At 45.3% G+C, this 21,601-nt stretch overlaps 1 protein-coding gene across 2 annotated transcripts in view; it reads left to right on the forward strand.

Annotated features, from left to right (window-relative positions):
- ADAM12 (ADAM metallopeptidase domain 12) overlaps positions 1-21,601 on the forward strand; it is a 387,521-nt gene that overhangs the window by 273,832 nt on the left and 92,088 nt on the right. For both annotated transcript variants that reach the window (XM_059900751.1, XM_059900749.1), the window contains exons 6-8: positions 10,147-10,327; positions 16,992-17,057; positions 18,131-18,202. In XM_059900751.1, the coding sequence (XP_059756734.1) occupies positions 10,147-10,327; positions 16,992-17,057; positions 18,131-18,202 (319 nt within the window). The remainder of the gene's footprint in view (positions 1-10,146; positions 10,328-16,991; positions 17,058-18,130; positions 18,203-21,601) is intronic.

Below are 21,601 nucleotides of genomic sequence, written 5' to 3' on the forward strand. Positions count from 1 at the left end.
CACAGCGGCTGTCTCAGGAGAGAGGCATCTCGTGCATTGACACCAAGCCTTGGCACGTTCTCGTGCGACGCTCACTAAGCTGTAGGCAGGTGTTACATTCCTCAGATTATGGATGAGAAAGCAAAGCCTGGGAAAGTGGCTTCCCCAGAGTCCCTCAGCTGTAATGGGCAAAACTCCATCTCAAACCCAAGTCTGGCTAACTTCTTGTTCCATATTTGCCCCACTAGATCTTTTGCACAACTTGGATCCAACCTTCTTTTTCAGCCCCATCGTCGTCTACCCTGAGGAACCCCTCCCCCATTCCAGCCCCACTGTTTTCTACATGTTTCCGGAACATGCCCTACATGTGTCTCACTGCCTTTATCCCTGCTGTGTCTCGGCCTGGGACACCCTCCTCTCCCCATCTCTCAGTGGCTTTGGAAGGTTCTCTCTCCCACCAAGGCCCAAATCAAATGATGCCTCCTCCACGAAGCCCACCCTGGCCTCCCAGCCACTCCTTGCCATGCAGCTCAACCCTGCCTCGCCTGTTCCATCACAGACAGCCCTTGCTTCCACAGCACAGTGCCTGTAGCATAGCAGGCGCTTCCTAGAGATTTGTTTACACCCCTGGGTTAAGGCATCCGTCCTGCTTTGGCTCACTTACAGTCGATTACTGTACCTTGTGCTTTCACTACCCTGCTGTAAGGACCTTCAGGATAGGGAACATGTCTGATAAGCTCTTAGCACTGGCCTTAGATGTGGGAGACAGCACAAGATGCTTTTAAAAATTCAATTAAATAAAAATACTCAGATGCCAGGTTATTTGGTACCTGAATAAGTACACACATTGCTGTGTTCCTTTAATGTCTTGCGTTGATTTTAATTATGTAATATAAAGTTACTGCACTAAGTTTTATATAATGAGATCAAATATAACACAAAATGCAGGAATACTTCTTGCTCCACCACACTATTGAAAAATAGTCAATCAACTTATTTTTCAAAGGGTAGAACTGACCAATATTATGGTCCATGGAATCAGAAATAACCATTATAATGAAAGTAATCATTTGCAATTTAGCGATCAGGGCAGTCACAACCATCATTTTTCAAAAAAGAAAGAAAGGAAAAGTTCTGCTTTGATGCAGTGTTGTTATTTATCATTTAACAAACACGTTGAATTGATCCATTTGAAGAAATTGACCAGAAATCTCAGCTGAGAAAGTGAAAAAAGGATCTTAGGAGGAAAACAAGTCAGAGGGAGTGAGGTGAGTGCTGGGAAACGAGCCTCAGCCCTCCTGAAGGACTGGCCACGTCCAAGGATGCCGAGGAGCTGCCCACCATCCTCCCTGGTACCTCTCAGCTGGACTTGAGTGTTCGCTGATCTGGGTGGATGTGGGTTTTCCAGATGTCACAGCTCAACCTAAATGGCCCATGGCAAAGTGGTCTAAGGGGCCGAAAAGTCAGGCACATGGAGATGACCTTGCCTTTGCTGTCCTGTCTGCTAGCAAAGCAGGGCCCTGGGCCCGCCCTAGCACTGTCTAGAACCTGGCACGTTATAGGTGCTCAATAAACATTGGTGGAATAAATGTGCTCTCCCCAGGCCATCAAGTGGTCAGTGAAACTTAATCCCAGCCAGTTCAAATTTTTAAAAAATCTTTAAAGTATAGTAGATCACGTTAAGAAAGAAATTGGCTTAGAGTGGGAGGTGAAGTTAATTTGACCTTGACCTCTGTTCTGTGACCTTCTGCTCCCATAGCTTCTATCAGGCTGGGCTACGCTGGCTCCCCTCCACCCCGCAGGCCATGCCACCTCTGGTGAGGGCTCTCCTTCTCCCTTCCTCTTCCTCCGTGGAGATATTCATTCCGTCATCCTGTGTAAACATCTGTGGGAGCCACAGCTGGGTTTGGAGCCCTTCTGCACCATCTCCAAGGCTGCTCTGGTCCCTACCCTGAAGGACCCCCAAGGTCAAGTCTCAGTTCTCCCAGGCTCTACTGTCATTCAAAATTCAGAATGTCCAAATCCCAACTCCTTGGTCCCCAGACTGGCCCCCGTCCTGAACTCTTTTCCATTAAAGGTCCAGCCCATCCCAGGCTCCTAGCTTGGCCCCCGGGGGGATCTCTGATAACCTCTGGCAGGCACCAGCCCCTCCCACTCCCACCCCTTACAGAATCTCCCTCATCCGTCTCCCCTTCCCCATTCCCCCATCGCCACCCCAGAGCAGCCCTCCCTCCCTCCAGGATTTTTAAATTGCTTCGCACCCATGCTTCCTCCACCCTTCCCTTCACGTCCATCTTGCACGTTCCAGAAGGTCGTGTTTCAAAAACACTGCTCGATCATAAGTCCCGCCACCCTCTGCACTCAAAGCCACACAGCTCCCCACAGCCTGCATGCCGGAGCCCCTGTTCGCTCACGTGCTCGTGCAACAGTGTTTCCACGGGTGTTTACCCATCACCTCCTCGCCCACTGATCACTGCAGCCAGACATCATTTTAATACGAGGAAGCAAGTGCCGTGAAGCAGGTGTACACAAAACCACACGAGAAACTCGGCAGAAGGGCCCAGGGAATCCTGCAGGAAGGAATGGCTAACCTGGACCTCACGGGTTATGCTTCAGCCTGGAAGGCTCTGCCCGAGGGCTGCCCGGGAACGGTGGGAGCCTTTGGGTGACAACGTGGCCCCAAAGCAGCTGCATCCCGCAGGCCAGAGGGGTGGCCGCCAACGGTTACAAGGCAAGGAGCCGGTGGATGTGATAGAGGTCCCGGGCTGCAGGTGGGGAAAGGCAGAGGAAGAGGGGCCAGCAAGAGCAAAGTCCCGGCAGTTGGGAGTTGGAAGTGCATAGAGGAGGCAATATTGTCTTCTGCGCAAAGCGTGTGCGGCACGGTGAGTGACGAGGCCACAGGTGCAGCCCGAGGTCTAAAGCCAAGGTGAGCGCCTTGCCTGGCATCGACCACCGCCCAGGTCCAGCGCCCGCCCTCCTTCTGTGGCCCCGCTGCCCTTCTGCGCGCGTCTCCGTTTCAGCCGCAGTGTTTCTTTCTGAGCACACGCTGACCTTTCTTTCACCTGCACTCTTGCTTCTTCGAGGCCGTTCACCTGGCCCCCGAGCTCCCCACGCCTCCAGGTCCGCCCCATCCTCCAGAACTCCCTTCAAGGCCCCCGTTTCACGTGGGCTGTTTATCAGCCATTCCTAGGTCAGCCCTGGGCTAACTGCCCAGCCTCTGGGCAGCTCTGAGTTTCTCCGGCATTTTGCACTTGGAATTCAGCTGCGCCCACCCTGGCACAAGTCCTTGGTGACTCAGGAGAGGGGCTGACCATCCCGAGTGGCCAAAGACAAGAGAGCAGGCGTGGGAGCCAGGTCCATCTGGGGGATCCTGGCTCTGCCGCTGACCAGCTGTGTGCCTGCGTTAGTTTCCTAGGGCTGCCGTAACAAATGACCGCAAACTGGGGGCCTTTAAGGCAACAGAAATGTCTTCTCTCGCAGTGCTGGACGCCAGAAGCCTGAAATCAAGGTGTTGGCGGGGTTGGTTCCTTTTGGAGGCTCTGAGGGAGAATCCATCCCTGCCCCTCTCCTGGCTCCTGGCACTCCTCGGCGTTCCTGGCCTTGTGGCCGCATCACTCCAATCTCTGCCTCTGTCCACATGGCCTTCGCCCCTGTGTGTCTGTGTCTTCTCCTTTTTCTGTCTCTTATGAGGACACACGTCATTGAATTTAGGGCCCACCCTCAATCCAGGTAATCTTATCTTGCTATCCTCCACTTAATCACATCTGCAAACCACTGCCCCCTGTTGTTGTTTTTTGTTTTTTGCTGCTCCACGGGGCACGTGGGATCTTAGTTCCCCATCCAGGGGATCGAACCTTTGCCCCCTGCATTGGAAGCATGGGAGTCTCAACCGCTGGACTGCCGGGGAAGTCCCCTCCCCCTTTTTGAAGGTTTATAGTCACAGGTACCGGGGATGAGGACTTGGATATATCTTTGGGGAAGCACAGAGACCATGGGCTCTCGTCACTGGCTTCCTGTTAATGAAAGGGGCTCATGATACCTGCTTTAGAGGACTGCTGTAAATATTAGAGAAAATAGAGACTTCAAGAGCCTGGTTCATGGGGGCGGGGAAGGGTGAGGAGTGACTGCTAACAGTACAGGGTTTGCTTTAGGGGTGATGAAAACATTCTGGAATTAGACGGTGGTGATGTTTGTACAACTCAGTGAATATACTAAAAAACCATTGAATTGCATGCTTTAAAAGAGTGAGCGTAATGGTTGGTGAATTATTTCTCAGTAGAGCTGTTATTTCTAAAAAGGAGCCTGGCTCAGGGTAACCATCAATCGTAGCTGCTATTATTATTATTGATATGCCAGTAATAGCTATTCTTTTTTTTTCTAACATCTTTATTGGAGTATAATTGCTTTACATTGTTGTGTTAGTTTCTGCTGTATAACAAAGTGAATCAGCTATACATATACATATATCCCCATATCTCCTCCCTCTTGCGTCTCCCTCCCACCCTCCCTATCCCACCCCTCTAGGTGGTCACAAAGCACCCAGCTGATCTCCCTGTGCTATGCGGTTGCTTCCCACTAGCTATCTATTTTACATTTGGTAGTGTATATATGTCCATGCCACTCTCTCACTTCGTCCCAGCTTACCCTTCCCCCTCCCCGTGTCTTCAAGTGCATTCTCTACATCTGCATCTTTATTCCTGTCCTGCCCCTAGGTTCTTCAGAACCATTTTTTTTTTAGATTCCATATGTATGTGTTAGCATACGGTAGTAGTAGCTACTCTTAGCATTTTTTATAACAGTTTGTTTTACCTCTTTGGTCGTGTCTCCCAAACCTGATTATGAATTACATTTGAAATGGGAACCAAGGGTGAGATGCCTTTATGGGTTCCATGGGAGCTAGCCTGGTGCTTTATACGTAGCAGGGGATAATGAATATTTGTTTTGATTATACATGAGTAGTTCACATGGAAATTACTTACTGAAAATAAGCCTGATGGTGCTACTGTGTTCACTAATACTGCTGCCGTCACTGTGTATCAAACACAGATGAGGTGGGATACCGCTTTTACCCATGAGCTCCTCCCAAAAAGGACTGAAATTAAATTTCATGCCAACTGCATTTCTAACATGATTGGCAGCACAGTATTGAGCCGCAAAGTCTATTTCCAAGAAAATTCAGTTAGCAATTGAACACAGAATTAACAAGGTTAATTCCCATTTTTGAATCATCATCTGATTACAGGTCGTCAAAATCCATGTGCCACCACCCTGCTTGCCTGGGAGTAGAAAGAAAAATCATATGAAGAACAACGCCATTCAGCTGTGCTATTTCCTGACTCACCATTGCTTTGGAGATTAAAAACTGAATTTCGAGAAAGACAGAAACTTATCTTGAGGAAGTGTAGGTTCCCTGAGTTATCACTTTGAAAGCTAACAAAACAGTAAATCTATTTAATATTTAAGCCGTTAAAATTGTAATAGATTCCTCTTTGTTTCCATTGAAGGAAAAACAATGGGGTTTTGAAATTTAAAGTAAGCCTGCCTGTTTTCAAAGCAGCAGCTCCATTTCTTCGGCCCCTTCCCTTTTAACTTCTGCCTCTGTCACAGTCATCCCTATTTCGGGCCCCACAACCCTCTCAAGCAACCTAAGTGTCCATCATCGGATGAATGGATAAAGAAGATGTGGCACATATATACAATGGAATATTACTCAGCCATAAAAAGAAACGAAATGGAGGTATTTGTAGTGAGGTGGATGGACCTAGAGTCTGTCATACAGAGTGAAGTAAGTCAGAAAGAGAAAAACAAATACAGTATGCTAACACATATATATGGAATCTAAGGGGGGAAAAAAGGTCATGAAGAACGTAGTGGTAAGACGGGAATAAAGACACAGACCTACTAGAGAATGGACTTGAGGATATGGGGAGGGGGAAGGGTAAGCTGTGACAAAGTGAGAGAGTGGCATGGACATATATACACTACCAAACGTAAAATAGCTAGCTAGTGGGAAGCAGCCGCATAGCACAGGGAGATCAGCTCGGTGCTTTGTGATCACCTAGAGGGCTGGGATAGGGAGGGTGGGAGGGAGGGAGATGCAAGAGGGAAGAGATATGGGAACATAAGTATATGTATAACTGATTCACTTTGTTATAAAGCAGAAACTAACACACCATTGTAAAGCAATTATACTCCAATAAAGATGTTTAAAAAAAAAAAAAAAAAAAGACAGCACGGGAGGGAGGCAGGCAGGAGAGCGCAGGGGCTGAACATCTCAAGCTTCGGATACCTGGGTGGAGACTGGGTCCCACCTGTACCTCCAGCTACCTGTGTGCCCTCGGCGGCAGGGAAAATGACCTGAGCGGCGCTATATGAGGATCCACTGAGCCTGGATCCTAGGCAGAGTGCCGTGACAGGTGGCCCTCATCATCTCAACCACCCCTCTCTTCTGCTTCTCCCATTCACCAGCACTCACTGCCCCGGAAGTTTGTCTCACCCTTCCCTCATAAGGGCCAGTCCGGTGTTCTCCTGATCCTCTTAATCTCCCCATAGAGAAGATACCCACAGTCTTCATCTTCCCCAAACATTGGCAACTGTCTTCTAACCTCTCTCCCCCTGCTTTACCAGTGGGAAGAGAACCCCACTTTCAAAGTCTGCTGGATTTAAATTCCACACTCTGAGATACTTCCAACTCCAAGTTGACAGCTAAATACCTATGACATTCAACTTAAATTACATTCGCTTATCTAGTTTGGGGCCAGAAAGGGCTGTGAGAACATCAAATTTTCACATCTCAGAAACCCGGAATCCTTGAATTTTGTGTCCACTGTGGTTTCCAGCAATCTCAAGAGCTAAATGATTAATTATACACAAGACAGTCCAAAGCAATTATTTAATTAAGATGTATTATAGGCTGCCAATTGTTTGGAGCAAAGGGAAAGGCTTCACCCCAGTTTCTCAACATCTGGCCTTTGGATGACTTAAAAGATAAAACGAGATACCAGAACATTTTTATGACTGAGTAACAATTTCTAGAAATTTTCCATTAAGTAGAAAATCTTTTTCAGTCATGTGCTTCTCATGATTAGAACTTGGTGACAGATTTTACTGTAAGTGTTCAGCTTATTGAAATCCAATGCAAAATAGAAAATGTTGCAATGCAAAATGAAATGTCGTGTCATTTTCTTTTTAGGGCAGGAAAATCAGCTTTCTAGCCAATCTCTCTTTTCCCCTCAAGTGCATTCATTTTCCACTTTACCCTGGCCTTTTTTTTTTAGTTCATAAAGAACTTTTCAAAGAAAAAAATACAAGCCACCCCAGAGCTGATGACCAAAGTCCTGTCTATATGAATAGATCTACTTGGAGATACATGAAGACTCTAGTTTGGGGTGTTGGGAGTAGGGGGCCAGGGTGTATAAGAGAACAGCTGTATGTAATGACTTTTAATCAATCTGTGGGATTTGAAAATAGCCAAAACTTCTCAGTTACGCCAAACCACATTGGCTCCCCCATCTCTGAACAGTTAAGTGTCGTGATTATTGGTAACACCCAGCCTAACTCTCCAGTGTTTTCCAGCTGACCCGTGTGTCTCGGTGTGATCTTCTCAATTAGGCTGCGGTCGTCCTGGACATGATCTTGCTGTTTCTTTCACTGCCTGTAACACTTCACAAAACAGGGCTAGTGGAGTAAACCAGCTGAATAATAATGAACTGATTAGTTTGTATGGGTTCACCGGTTGCGTTCAAAATAAATATTTGCCAAATCAAACCTTTTCCTTCCATACTATTTGAGTATTGAAATACTGTTGTTCCATTAAAATTTAAGAATGATTAAATAGTCACCTATAAATGGGCCATCAATAAGCATTGGATGAGTGAATGGCTGAACAAATGAGCAATAGTGGATGTTATAGGAACACCTTTCAAGCTCCATCCTTTGGAAACAAGCTCAGATTGTCTGAAAGAAACTGGTGGAGCACCCGACTTTTTCAGCTGTTTCTTAAAGACTAAGCTATTTCTTAAATCCTTGGAACTGATGCCCTAAAACCTGGAGCCCATGGACCTCATCCATAGTCCTGAATCTCCTGAAATTTTCTGCAAAATACTGTGGATCTATGTAGATGTGAATTCTTCTGGGGAGAGTATAAGGAGGTTCATGTCTCAAAAAAGGTTGAGTCACTGTGTTAGAAGCGTCTATTTACAATCAGATGAATTTTGCATGAAAATTGTATGCATTTATGATTGCGGTCAACTTGATCAATAACGGAAGTTGCTAGATGTGTGGGAACTCTCAGAGCTGCTAGTTTACCGTTACCCAAGTTCTCATTTCTCTAAAGAAAAAACTGATTTCAACATCAGGAAGAGCCTTTTTAAGTTAAAGTGCTTCTTATTCCACATTGGAAAAGAGAAAGGAAAACCAGTGTATAGGCCGATGTTCCCCCATCACTTAAAGAAACTGACATGGCTCATTTCCAGGAAGTAGGACACAGCCTACTGGAGCTCTGTCCTGCTCCAGAGGGTCAGACATGCCTTGGGATCCATGGCATAAGGCCACCTCTGTCTCTGCAAGTTAAAATATTTAGCAAATGTGTCCTTTTTTTTTTCTTACATCTTTATTGGAATATAATTGCTTTGCATTGTTGTGTTAGTTGCTGCTGTATAACAAAGTGAATCAGCTATACATATACATATATCCCCATATCCCCTCCCTCTTGCATCTCCCTCCCACCCTCCCTATCCCACCCCTCTAGGTGGTCACAAAGCACCCAGCTGATCTCCCTGTGCCATGCAGCTGCTTCCCACGAGCTATCTATTTTACATTTGGTAGTGTATATATGTCCATGCCACTCTCTCACTTCATCCCAGCTTACCCTTCCCCCTCCCCGTGTCCTCAAGTCCATTCTCTACATCTGCATCTTTATTCCTGTCCTGCCTCTAGGTTCTTCAGAACCATTTTTTTTTTAGATTCCATATATAAGTGTTAGCATACGGTATTTGTTTTTCTCTTTCTGACTTACTTCACTCTGTATGACAGACTCTAGGTCCAGCCACCTCACTACAAATAACTCAATTTCATTTCTTTTTATGGCTGAGAAATATTCCATTGTATATATGTGCCACATCTTCTTTATCCATTCATCTGTCGATGGACACTTAGGTTGCTTCCATGTCCTGGCTATTTTTAGTAATGCTGCAATGAATATTGTGGTACATGACTCTTTTTGAATTATGGTTTTCTCAGGGTATATGCCCAGTACTCCCACAAATTAACTAAGTAAAATACCAAAAAAAGCATACTTTTTTTTAATTCTTTTTTTTTTTTTTTGGAAGTATAGTTGATTTACAATGTTGTGTTAGTTTCTGGTGTACAGCAAAGTGATTTGGTTTTACTTTTGTAATACTTGTATTTACAAGTAAATACTTGTATTTACAAGTAAATACTTGTATTTACTTTTGTAAATATATATATAAATTATATATATTATATATATGTTATTTTTCGGATTCTTTTCCATTATAGGTTATTACAAGATAATGAATATAGTTCCCTGTTCTATACAGTAGGATCTTGTCATTTATCTGTACTGTATATAGTAGTGTGTATCTGCTAATCCCAAACTCCTAATTTATCCCTCCCACTCCCTTACCCTTTGATAACCATAAGTTCGAAAAAAGCATAGGTTTATACTTAACCTTATTTCAGAATCCTTTCAAATATTTAGGAGATTTAGTTGATCAGGATGAATAATTCAGGTATAGGAATTTTCCTTAAAAAAAAAAAAAAGATTTCCCTTCTGAATCATGTCTGCTAATCCAGATCTAGTTATTTTCTAAGCAGATGAAACATCTTTTCTCTCAACTCTTCTTCCCAGCAATATATCCTTGAGAAGTAAAAAACAAACAAACGAAAAACGTGAAGACTAAACACAGTCGATTCTTTACCATCAAATATTTGAAACAAAAAACTTCGCAGACTTGGTTTTCAAAAGATTTGCAAAAATAAATCAATGCCAACATATGGCACAGGAATGTCCTTTCCAGTTCAGACCTGAGAATATAAATAAATTGATATTTCTCCTTTTATTCTCTGAATAAGAACTGGGTTTTAGCCATGAACAAGAAACTGTGCTTAAAAGTTACATAATTTCTCTTCTTTCTTTTTCAACAGGGGACTTATTACATTTGAGAATAAAACCTATATTTTGGAGCCAGTGAAAAATGAAACCAACAGATACAGACTCTTCCCGGTGGAGAACCTGCAGAGCACCTGGGGACCCTGTGGATCAAACACGACGGCCCTCGCCATGCATGACAGGCTCCCACCGCCCTCCCAGACCTGGGCAAGAAGGGTAGGAGGGCAACCCCACGTGGTGTCTCTGGGGAGCTGGGGGCTCCAGCTAGGGACACCCACTGCTAGGCCATCTGGAGAAATTTTGCCATTTGTGTCTGAGGGATGGAGTTATTACCCAGTTTATCTGGAGGTGGTTGCTATGATGTGGGCAGAACATAATCAGATACTGTAAGCTCCATCGTTGTAGTTAAACGTCAGAATCAGACTCAGACTCATTAACCTACGCTGGGTAGAGCTGAGCTCAGAGGATACAAAATCACGTCTCCGGTGAGAACCTTCTGGGCCTAGACCCAGGAGTCTGCCCCACCGTTGGGCCCCTCCATGGTACACAGAACTGGACCGGAACCTCCACACCCTTGGGCAGCTCTCCCTTCTACGGGGAGAGGCAGACAATATGGAGGTTTTGCCAACGCAAGTCTGCTTTATAATTAGGGTCTTCATTAGGATTTGCACAGTGTTCCCTGCCACTGCCCACTCGCCTGCCCTGGGTCTTGGTCCAGCAGTGCGGCTGGGGGGTGGTGTTTACCCCCAGTCCACACTAGGGGGCGCCTGTCCCACTTCCCTGGAGGGGTCTCTGCTTTCTGGCCACCTGCCCCTGGGTCTGCTCATCACAGGTCTTCCCTTCTGCTGCAGGACTGGAGAGAGTAGTTGCCCTAATGGAGTCTGGACCACAGGTGTCCCTCCCGACTAAGAGGTCCCCCCCTGGTGCAGCACCAGGAAACCTGCACCCCGAATGGCTGCCTGACCCTTTTACATCGGTATCACGTGGGCTCCACAGACCGCAGCAGAACTCTTAAAAAGGAGTAAGGGTAGCCACATCTGGCTGGAGGCCCTGAACTCAAAGAACTACAATCCGATAGGAAGTTATCAACGACTTCCTGATTTTTCATCTCTCTCTTTCCTGTTCCTCTGTTGACAAGAAATGAAGAATTCCTAGATACGATGTCACTTAACGATGTGCTTACATTTGATGGTCTGGGGACATGTTTTCAAGGTTCCATTTAACACTCTTTGTCCTTCCTGACTTTAATTTGAGTGTTACACTGCTTACCACTCAACACTTCATAAATATTGTGCCTCTTTTTATTCCTAATCATTTTTCTCAATTCAGACAGTAAACGTTATCCTAAGCGATTTCTTCTCCTTCTTAGAATTTTCCTCCTACCTGTGGAGGGGTGTGTGTTCCCCTAACCTGCTTTTAACTGAACTGCTTTAGGACTTTTCATTTTAACTTTACATTCATTCTTTCCATCCTGTTTCCACCCATAGGACCCTAACTTCCTCTGTTTGTTAACGTGCTCCCAGGGTTTTCTGCAGCAGGTGCTTGCAACCTCTTTTTTTCTTGTTTTTCCCCATCACACCCCGTCAGGCACTGTGGCTGACTTTGACGACGACACTCAGTAGTGGGGCTGAATCTCAATCCCTGGGAAAAGGACTTGAAAAGTGCCCCCACCTCCACCATCAGCAACAGCTTGACAGAATCTTCTTCCTGCTCTCCTCCCCTGAGCCATCTTAGAGTGACAGATTTAAGAGATGGAATCCCAAAGACTGGCCTCTGTGGTCCCAGGGCATGTTTGTTTCACGCTTACTCTTGCCTTTGATTCCAGACCTCAGATAAGATGTGATGAGGCCGTAGCTTTCACAGTCATAAACAAGTAGAACATTTGCATTTTGTTTTCCAGGCGCCTTGATTTGAGTACCTTGTTGATCACACGTTATCCACCTTGTGAGATTTATAACTTGACAGTTTAAACGGCACTCAAATATGTTTGCCATTTCATTTAGAAGTCAGTCCTGACTTGGTCAGGCCTTGCCAGCCATATTTTAATTCTTTAACTAAGCTTACGGCTCCCTAGAACTAGGATTGGCACAGTAATTTCCAGTCATTTTGACGCGTAGAGAGATGGAGGAAACCTGAATAACAATGTTGTTTTGTTAATTATGCATATGCCAGTGTAAATGAACCTTTAAATTGTAAAGGGGAGGCATTGCACGCACTTCAACCCCGTTCTCAATATTCCTCTCTAGAAACAGTCGGGATTGTTTTTACGGAAGAGAAAATGTCTCTGACTTAAAAAGCACATCTATATTGTGAAAACAATACAAAAAACAATTTTCAAATAAGTGGAATATGTGAGAATTGAAATTATACACAAGACAGTTTGGGGCAGTACCTATGGGAAATATGAAAGGGAAATACTCATTTTCTATGCCCCTTACCTGCCAGACTTAACACTGCCTTTATTTATACTCAAAAATCAGTGTAACTGCATCTGACTCATCTAGTTTATGCACTGCAGCAACTGCATTTGCTTTTTCACAGCATTTTTCTGCCCCTACTAAATGTTAACTATTGCACAGGTTGGCTTGCAGAGTGAGATTTTTCTGCAGATGTGTGTGTTTTTCTTCAACGAGCAGCAGGGATAAATCTGCACTCGGGGTATGCACTGGCTATAATATAAGCTTGAGCTATTGTTTGTCATTTTTACAAGGCTTTACATTAGATTTTAGTGAGAACCCAAGTTGCTTCTGGAAGGGTGCCTGCAGTCAGAGGGCTTCCTCGCCGGTTCCTTCCTCTGCAGCTTTTTAAGTCCAGCCTGCAGAGCCCCTGCCACTCAGCCCTCCTGTGGCCGCTCCCTCCCTCTCCATCAGCTGTTCATTCAAAAATGCAAATGAGTTTTAACACAAGCCTGAGCAGACTATAAGGAAGGTGAAGGCCATAAATCTGCTACTGGAGAAAATCACATTATACATCCCGAAGGCAGATGTAAATTATTTTTGAATTATCCTCTCCGGGGATTATCTGTGCTATTGTTCCCCTCCACTAGTATGGATAATGAGGAGTCAAATGTAAAAGTCAGTGCCTTCTCTAGAAAGCCATGTTTGCTTGGGCTACTGAGTTCACATAGGACATCTGGTCAGGGAGACCCTGTAGTTTCCTCAAAGGCAGCCACTCTGAAATGGACCAGGGCTGTTGCTTTTGGGTTTCTAGACAGGCTGCCATATTGGTTTAACAAAAGTCACAGTAGTGATGGTGGGAGTAGTATTAACAGTAATGTGTATTATCTATAGAGTCTAGTAATAGTTGAATATCTGGAACTGGCCAGAACCATTGGAAAACTTGTTAATTAGAGCAGGCATGTTTAATTTTTCTCTAATATAACCCCCCTCACCTCTGTACCTCCTCTAAGAGGCCATACATACCAAGTTCCTTTACTGCCTTGGTCGTTCTTAAATCTTGGAGGATAACAAGAGCCAGCACTGCTATTGCCTCCTTGGCCCTGAGCTCTGAGCATCTCTCAGTGTGAACCGAGGTTCCAAAATATCCAGGTGTGGATTCCTATTGAGTCTTGAATCGATTGAAACTCTAGATGAGTAAATAACAGCTCTCACTTCTGCCACTGGCGTTTTAGACTCAATTTCAATACTTTGCATCTGTCCCCATTAACATTCAGTTCATCAGATTCAGCCCATTCTTCCAGCATTTGTTTCATTTGCTTGCTGGTTCTGTAGCCTGTGTTATTAGCCAGAACTCAGAGGCTGTACCCCACGCAGATATGATCTCTGTGCTTGGTCCCCATGCAAATCATTGGTAAGGATGGTAGAGATGACCTTTCACAGCAGAGACCAGGACTCAGTTCATACATATTCGTAAAGTGGCCTTAGAGTCAAGGCACGGAGCCTGGCTTGAGCCAACAATGATCTTTCTTTACTCAGAGGAAGTTAAACCAAACTTCTGATTCATCAAATTTGCTGATCTTACCGTCTATGGAAATGGTCCTGGTTCCATTGTTATTGTTTTGTTGTTGTTGTTGTTTGGTTAAAACACCCAACTTGAATCTGTTTTCCTGTCTCCATCCTTACAGCCTCAAACTGTCACCAGCGCTCACCTGCGCCCTCCACTTCCCCTATGGTCCCCCGATAATCCATTCTCCTCCCAGCAGCCAGAGTGATGTGTAAAGAACCTCACATTCAAGGGTCCCCCACTGCTCTCCAATAATTAGATTACCGGCCAGCCTCCTCACCATGGCCCCTGTCCTCCGTCTCCATCTTCAGCCATATGTCATCCACACTTTTCCCTCACTCACCAGACGATAGCCATCCTGCCCGCTGCTACCACACTCCAAGCTCTCCCCAGCCTCAGGACTTGTGCTGTGTTAGCCCGTCTCCCTGAAACACCATTTCAGGGACCTGGCCCATAGGAAGAGGGAGTTGCAATGAGAATTTATTGTCACCCTCTTCTCAACTTGTTTTCTGACTCGGGTTGAGTTAAGTTCCCGATGCCATAGTTCTTGTTGTAACATGTGTAGGGGTCATTCTCCCCGAGAACTTGGCTGTGATGACTTTGAGAGGCCCAGGAACAGCTTCCCGCTTGAGCAAGGCTCAAAGAACCCCTCGGTCTGCACCTCGGAGCAGAGAATGGTTGGGCCATTCTCGGAGGCTTATATACTCTTATCTGTTTGGGGAAGGGCTTTTGTTTATCATCACCCCCCAAAATGAAAATTCAAGCAACCAGTTTCGAATGTTGCTCTGTATATCAAACACTTTAAATATGATTTTTTTAACCGGATAGCCCAGATAGGTGGAAATCATGTGGAGGTAATTTAAGCCTCTCTGTGTGTGCAGCTGAGGGAAGAAGGAACCTTTGCGGCCATGAGCCCGCCACTCCCCCATGGCTTTCTATTATTATGTGGTTAGGTTTCTCTCTGAGCTAGCAATTCTCTGCATTCATGAGAAAATTTGGACTTCTCTGAAAACTGCAGAGACAGGAAAATTGGGTTCATGTGTTTGTTTTCATTATCTGGAATTGTGTATTTTCTAAATGATGATCCAAGGCCATTTGGAAATATCCCCTGGTCGTTTATTTCACCCCTTTGCCGTCTGAAAGGTGTAAACATCTGAACAACCAGGGCTCTCCCTATGAGTTTTTCAATGGGAGGCTAGTTTATTTTTTCTTTAATAGAGCTGTATTTTCTTCTGTAAGATGAGCTGAATCTGTAATGGTAAATCAGGGAATTATGGGGGGAAAAGAGGCTTCTGCTTTCCACACCTGAATAAGGAGAAGGGGCAAGATCTTCACACTTCGAGAAGGTGTCTCATTTTGCATATACCAGTGGGTACTGCTGGGGCTAATCTTCTTTCCTTCGTGTGTACGTAGTTATTACCATAAAGCATGCCTCCAACGTATAGTTACAAAGCTTAACTTTTTTCCCTTGTAACGTTGTAAGAGTATGAGAAATTATACCTTTCATGGTGCTTTATTTTTCCTTCCTCCATAAGGTTTCCAGATTTCTTTAGGGATACCTAAATTCATGAATCAGCACAGCTGGGCCGCGAGGAGGAACACTGCTATGGTACAAACATTTTTCCTGTAAAAATCTGTTTGGAAGATCCCGGACTGATGGGGATTTGTTTTATAAAAGATGTTTCCCTCAGGATTATATGACTGGAAAGCTGATTCAAAGCATGCCTTGGTCATTTTTGCTTTTGTCTGAAAGCGTGGTTATAACATGCAAGTTTTCAACATTAAGCAGTGTGTGTAGTTAATTCATACAGCAGCGATATCAGTTATGAGGACCAAGACCAGTTCAACCCTCATTTCCTCCGACTGCATTTTATTGCAGAAACTGAAGGCTTTGTTTTTTGTTTTTAATGTTTGCTTCCTGAGACCACCCTCCATGAATTGCTCTTTTTTCTCCTAAAAGTGCCTTTGGGATTCTCCCAGTAATTCATGGAAGAGGATGAATGTTCTTTGAAGAAACATGATTAAAATGTCACCCACTTCAGAGGCTGCCTTGATTTGGGAGGGAGTTCATATTGGGCTCTCTGCATCATCTTCGGCCCCTACCCCTTCATATACAATTTCTGTCTTCTTCTCAACTATTGCACTCCTACCAATCCTTTTTCTCCAGTGGCATGTTTCAGTCTTTTTTTTTTTTTTTTTTCTTGACACTGTTTCTTCCTATTCTGTTTCTCTTGTTCCTTTCTGGTTTTCCTCCTAGCACCTTCTCCTCGCCTGGCTCTGTTCCCCGTTTATCCGCCTGGCTGTTCCCTAGTCTCCCTTTGCTTCTAACCAGATTTTTAAATGATCAACTGCAAGAAATCAGCTCCCTGGAATGGACTACTCAGTGTTTCCCCAGAAGGGCTATGCAGTTCCTGCTCAAAATATATTTGCTTTATATATCGGCTTTTCCCACATCACAAAACTGGACCACAAAGGCAAAGGGAACACCCGTGAGACCCTAATTCCATCATCGTCTGTAGTGATCTTGAAATGTGCTACATCCAGCCCGAAATGAAGAGTTCATTGGCTCCTGTTCCAGAGAGAGCTTTGGTTTTGCTTGTTTACATCTGTGTTTTGTTTAATAATGATCTCAACTTGTTCTGATCCTATAATCAGTGATTCAGCAGAAAGGTTAGATTCCTTTTTAAGGATTTCCCAGATGGAAATGGAAAGTGGCCGCTCACGTTGAGAAGGTTTTACAGAGGTTTTGGGGGTTGGAGGTGAACTTCTAGGTGGAAACAGGGGTGTGGGAGCCAGTGATCTCGGTAAGGGGGCGGGGGTGCCCTAGTTCAAGTGCTTGAGTCAAGAGACATTGACAGTGTTCGGGTAGCCCCAGAGAGGCAGTCAGGGAAATTAAACCCATGTTTACTTTTGGCAGCAAAAAAGAGAGACCCTCAAGACGACCAAGTATGTAGAGCTCGTTATTGTGGCAGACAACCGAGAGGTAAGAACTTTCTGAAATTTCTTGGTTGGTTTAAAAAAAAAAAAGGGAAAAGAAAATGTTTAGCAAGTTATTACTTGCTTTATTTAACCTCATTTTCCAGGAGGCCTTAAAAGCATTGTAAACAACCCACTGAAAAAAGTGGTTTCCTGATATTATAAAGTATAAAATATTAAAAATGTATCTGGTATTACAAAATATGAGCAAGGACTGCAGAGTTGCCATGTAGCTAAGCTCTCCAAACAGGGAGAATTATTTGTGGGAAATGGCAGATGGTTTTAGAATGTATTCTAAAACACTTTTGGGAAAAGTTTAGTTTAAAAATGTCCGATATGTCCTAAACCAAAATGAATGAGTGAATGAAGGCTGTAGACACAGCAGAAAAACCCTACCTTCCAAAGTAGGGCTTGATGCTGTATTAGTTTTTTTTTTCTTTTAATTAATTTTTAATTAGTTTTTTTTTTTTAGATTATCTTCTCTGTGTTCTTTTCTTGCCTCTACTACCTATTATGAATTAGGTGACATTTTCTCCCAGACTGGCTCAAGGCATATGAATGAAACAGATTTGACAATTTCACAGGCAACTGTTCCCACTCTGGAAGTTCAGATTAGCCGGGAGAAGTGGGAATTTATTAACTTTTTATCCATTCTCTGTATTGTTTGACTTGTTGCCATGCGCTTCTATTACTTTCACTCTTTAATTTTTAAAAACAAATATAAAGGAGATTTCAGAGGAAGTTAAAATCAAGTTGATGATATGAAGAATGGCTTTGGACTGCCTTCTGGTTGTCTGTTTTCTCTATGCCAAAACATGTCACTGCCTCCATCATTTATGAGGCTGGAAAATTCACAAAAGTTACTATCTTCTGAGCACTTGGCTTGAGTGAATTTCGGGGAGTTTCAGAAAGTCCCTGGATGGGGAAATTACTCGGCAGGATGGGAGCTTACTTCACCATAAACCAGGGAGGGCCCTGGGGGATTTGCAGAGCCTGAGACTTCACATTTCCAGGAGCTAGGAAGATGAGATTTGATTGATAGTCTTGCCATTGTTAATGCTGACATTTAAAATTATTAAGTTTCAGAGGCAAGGAAAAGACCTGGAAAAAGTCAAACAACGATTAATAGAGATCGCTAATCACGTTGACAAGGTAAGTTCCTTGGGGGTAATTAGATCACTCACAGCATGTAAATGTTTGGGAATGAGGTGGAGGGAATGAAACACATCCCATCTGACTTAGGGAGGTCGGGTTCTGCCTCCGGTCCTGGGCTGGTACCCAACTTCCCCTTCTCCTGAGAATTCTTGGGGCCTGGAGCAGCTGCAGGAGACGCCACCCCACGCTGTCTGGACCTCGGTGGCCTTGGCATCGTCTCCCGCCAGGCTCTCTTCTGGCCAGGAAGGCGTTTTGACCTCCCCAGTTAGATCCAGAACCCCAATAGGGTGCATCTGGCCCTCTTGAGAGCTCCAAGCAGGCCTCTTCCCAGGTCTCCCTGGGCAGGTCCCACAGGCCCCCTGAGGGTGAGCTCTCATTGATAAGGGACCCACGGGCTCCACAGTCCCAGGACACAGAAATCGGCTTTCGGCTCAATCGGCCGTCAGAAAATTCCTCGCCGATAACTCGGGAGGGAGCTCACCTCTGCAAAGGTGATTTCAGAGCTGGAAGAGATCCTGAAAGTCGGCTCTGACCCAGCTGTATTTGCTCGCCAACGCTCCTCACGCGACCTGTTCTCAAGGAGGTGGTACCATCTACGCCACCTGCCTTCAGTGACAGACCCTGCAGGGAGAGCGTCGGGCTGTTTGGTGCTGAGGGCTCTCAGCCCAGAGCATGTTGGCGTTGCCTGGAAGCTTTCAAAGGCCTTCCTGCTCGGGTGTCTGGGTGGGGCCTGGACATCAGGCTTTGTAGGCGCTCCCAGGTGCTTCTCACGTGCTTTGTGGCTGGCAGCCCCTGTCTGAACGTAACCATAATTCTTAGCAGTAGCCTGTCTCCTGCCTCTGAGGACAGTGGGGGAGGAAAGGGGCCCCGGCTCATTGCTGAATCTCTCATGGCCGGGATTCTCTGAAATGCTCACATTTTACACATAGCAGTTTGTGGATGCTTCACGATAGCTATGTTTCCAAACAATCCTATTGTATAATATTTAAAGTGAGTTTTCAAAGTTTTCGGGAAAATGAAAACAAAAGCCTTCCAGAGATTCAACTCCATTCTACGAGGACTTATGGGCGGTACCGAGGAGTGTGCATCAAGAATTCGGATTGTATCAGATGTGGTCCATCTGTTCAGGGAGGTCACAGCTTTGTAGGGAAGCAGCCCCATAAGCCACTTAGCATGGACCAGCGTGATGGGAACCAGGTCGATGCTGTCAATCAGGTGCTATGGGGATGCAGAAGAGAATCGCTTACTTCTTCCTGGGGGTCGGGGAGGCTTTGCAGGGAGGCGATTTTGCAAGGTGAGTAAAGTTTCACCAGGAGCACAGGCGGGGAGGGCCTGGCTTGCTCTGCACGAGTCTGGACACGGTGAGTAACTCCATCTAACTAAGCGGTGTGTGTGTGTGTGTGTGTGTGTGTGTGTAGCATAATTGTGTGTGTGTGCACAGCTAGGGCAGGAGCAGATGAAGCTGCAGGGATTCAGTGGCAGGGCCCTGAATGCCCTGTGGAGCCATCTAGACCCCATCGGGATTTTATTCTGCCGTCGGTGGAGAGCAAGGTGAATGTTTTTAAGCAGGGGAGACACACAGGATCACACACAGCTGTGCCTGCAGTTAGTGTGGAGGATGGAGTTACCAAAGACAAATACAGCTGGCAGGCGTCTATTGTATAGAAATTATGAAGATCTGACCCGGGGCTGGGGAAGTGGGGATGTGAGAAAGACGAGGATTTAGAGACATTTGAAGGGATGGTTCCTAATAAATGTATTGAGCAGTTGCTACGTGCCAGGCTCTAAGTGCTTTGCAGACACTCCCGGGTGGATACCAGTATTCCCATTTTTATAGCGGAGGTTTGCAGAGGCTAGTTAAGTAATCAGCACATGTTCCAACAGCATTGAAAGGCAGCACCAGGAATAAGCCCTGGTCTCCTCTGCAGGAGTTTTTGACCTTGACTCTACCCGCTTACTGTGGATCCCAGCCCTCCTTGACCGAGCCAAAGCAGAGGCTGAGATGAGCAGGGGTCCCAGTGAGCCCAAGTTTGGGATGACAGGTGAACGAGGCTTTGTACCCAAAGAAGCGAGAGCAGGAGTCTCCTGGGGCAATCTGAGCAGTCAGGGATCAGGGCCTGGTGCTCAGAGAGAGGCTATGGCTGGATGGAACTTTCTGGAAGCGGGAAAAAAACACAGATGGCTGATGGCACCCTGAGATGATACCGTCCTCGTCCACCAGAACTTTTAGGCAGGTCAGACTCCCAGGCAGCCCACGCTTGCTGATATATTTTGAATAGCTACTTTTTGAAAATTAAACTTTTATCCTAAAGTCAAGTGGATGCAGGAGAATTTTTGTAAATGGCAAGTCCTTCTGGCAGGGAGGGTGAGGGATGGATCCCAGAGGTTATGCCAGAGACCGTAGGAGTCAGACATGGTTCTCAGTCTGGGCTGGGCATTAGAATGCCCTGGCAAGGTTTGTTTGTTTGTTTGTGTGTGTGTTTGTCTATATGTTTGTTTTCAAAATGCTGATTCCAAGTCTCAATCCAGGGACTCTGGTTTGATTGGCCTGGGTGGGGCCTTGGGCGAGTACATTCCAGACGCCTCCAGTGAGATGGGACAACATCCAGATGAAAACAAAGAATTCAAGTACTTCTTAGGCCTTGGAAGTAAACAGAAACCATGAACAATATTAAACTCGGGCTGGTAACTGCTGAAATACTATTTTAAGGTGATGTGCTTGGTCTTCCATGTTTGTGTTTCTTTACATATTATTCTGTATTATATCTTGCTTCAGTTTGCAAAACCAGAAATGAGCAACTGGGGGTTTGATAATAATCTGCCCTGGTAATTAAAGAACAATGTATCTGAGAAAAGTCCTGACAGACTCGGTAGAGTTCACCAGCCTGCCTGTTCTTGTGTTTCTGGCAAGGAGAAAGCTGAATTGCTGAGTGCACATATGTTTCTGTCCCCAGCAGACCCTGAAGGTCCCCAGCAGACCCTGAAGGGTACCCAGGCTCCTTGGGATGTTCTGTTCACCCAAGTCTACTAACTGATGGGCCCTGGGCTCTAGCAAGTATGCCAAAGTTTAGTTTTGCAACTACAAGTGGGAGCATCTTGGCTTAGAAAACAATGACTGTTCCAGTGGCAACTTCCTCATTTGCGGAAATCTTGGCTCTTCTTAGCTATTCTTAACTAATAACTGCTTGGCCGGCTGCACTGGCTTGAAGGGAAGAGGGAGAAGCACATGCCGGACTGAGAGTCCGAGAAGTGATTTAGGGACAGAGGTGACATTCAGAAACGTTCAGGCAATTCCCCTGCGTGTGAAACACGGAGAGTGTGTCCGACGCTGTGCTGGCAGACAAACCCTTTACGTGGGAGGTAAGACATTCCCCCAGGCCCCAGTTACACTGCAGG

The sequence above is a fragment of the Balaenoptera ricei genome, chromosome 16 (assembly GCF_028023285.1).
Source record: "Balaenoptera ricei isolate mBalRic1 chromosome 16, mBalRic1.hap2, whole genome shotgun sequence".
Lineage (NCBI taxonomy): Eukaryota > Metazoa > Chordata > Mammalia > Artiodactyla > Balaenopteridae > Balaenoptera > Balaenoptera ricei.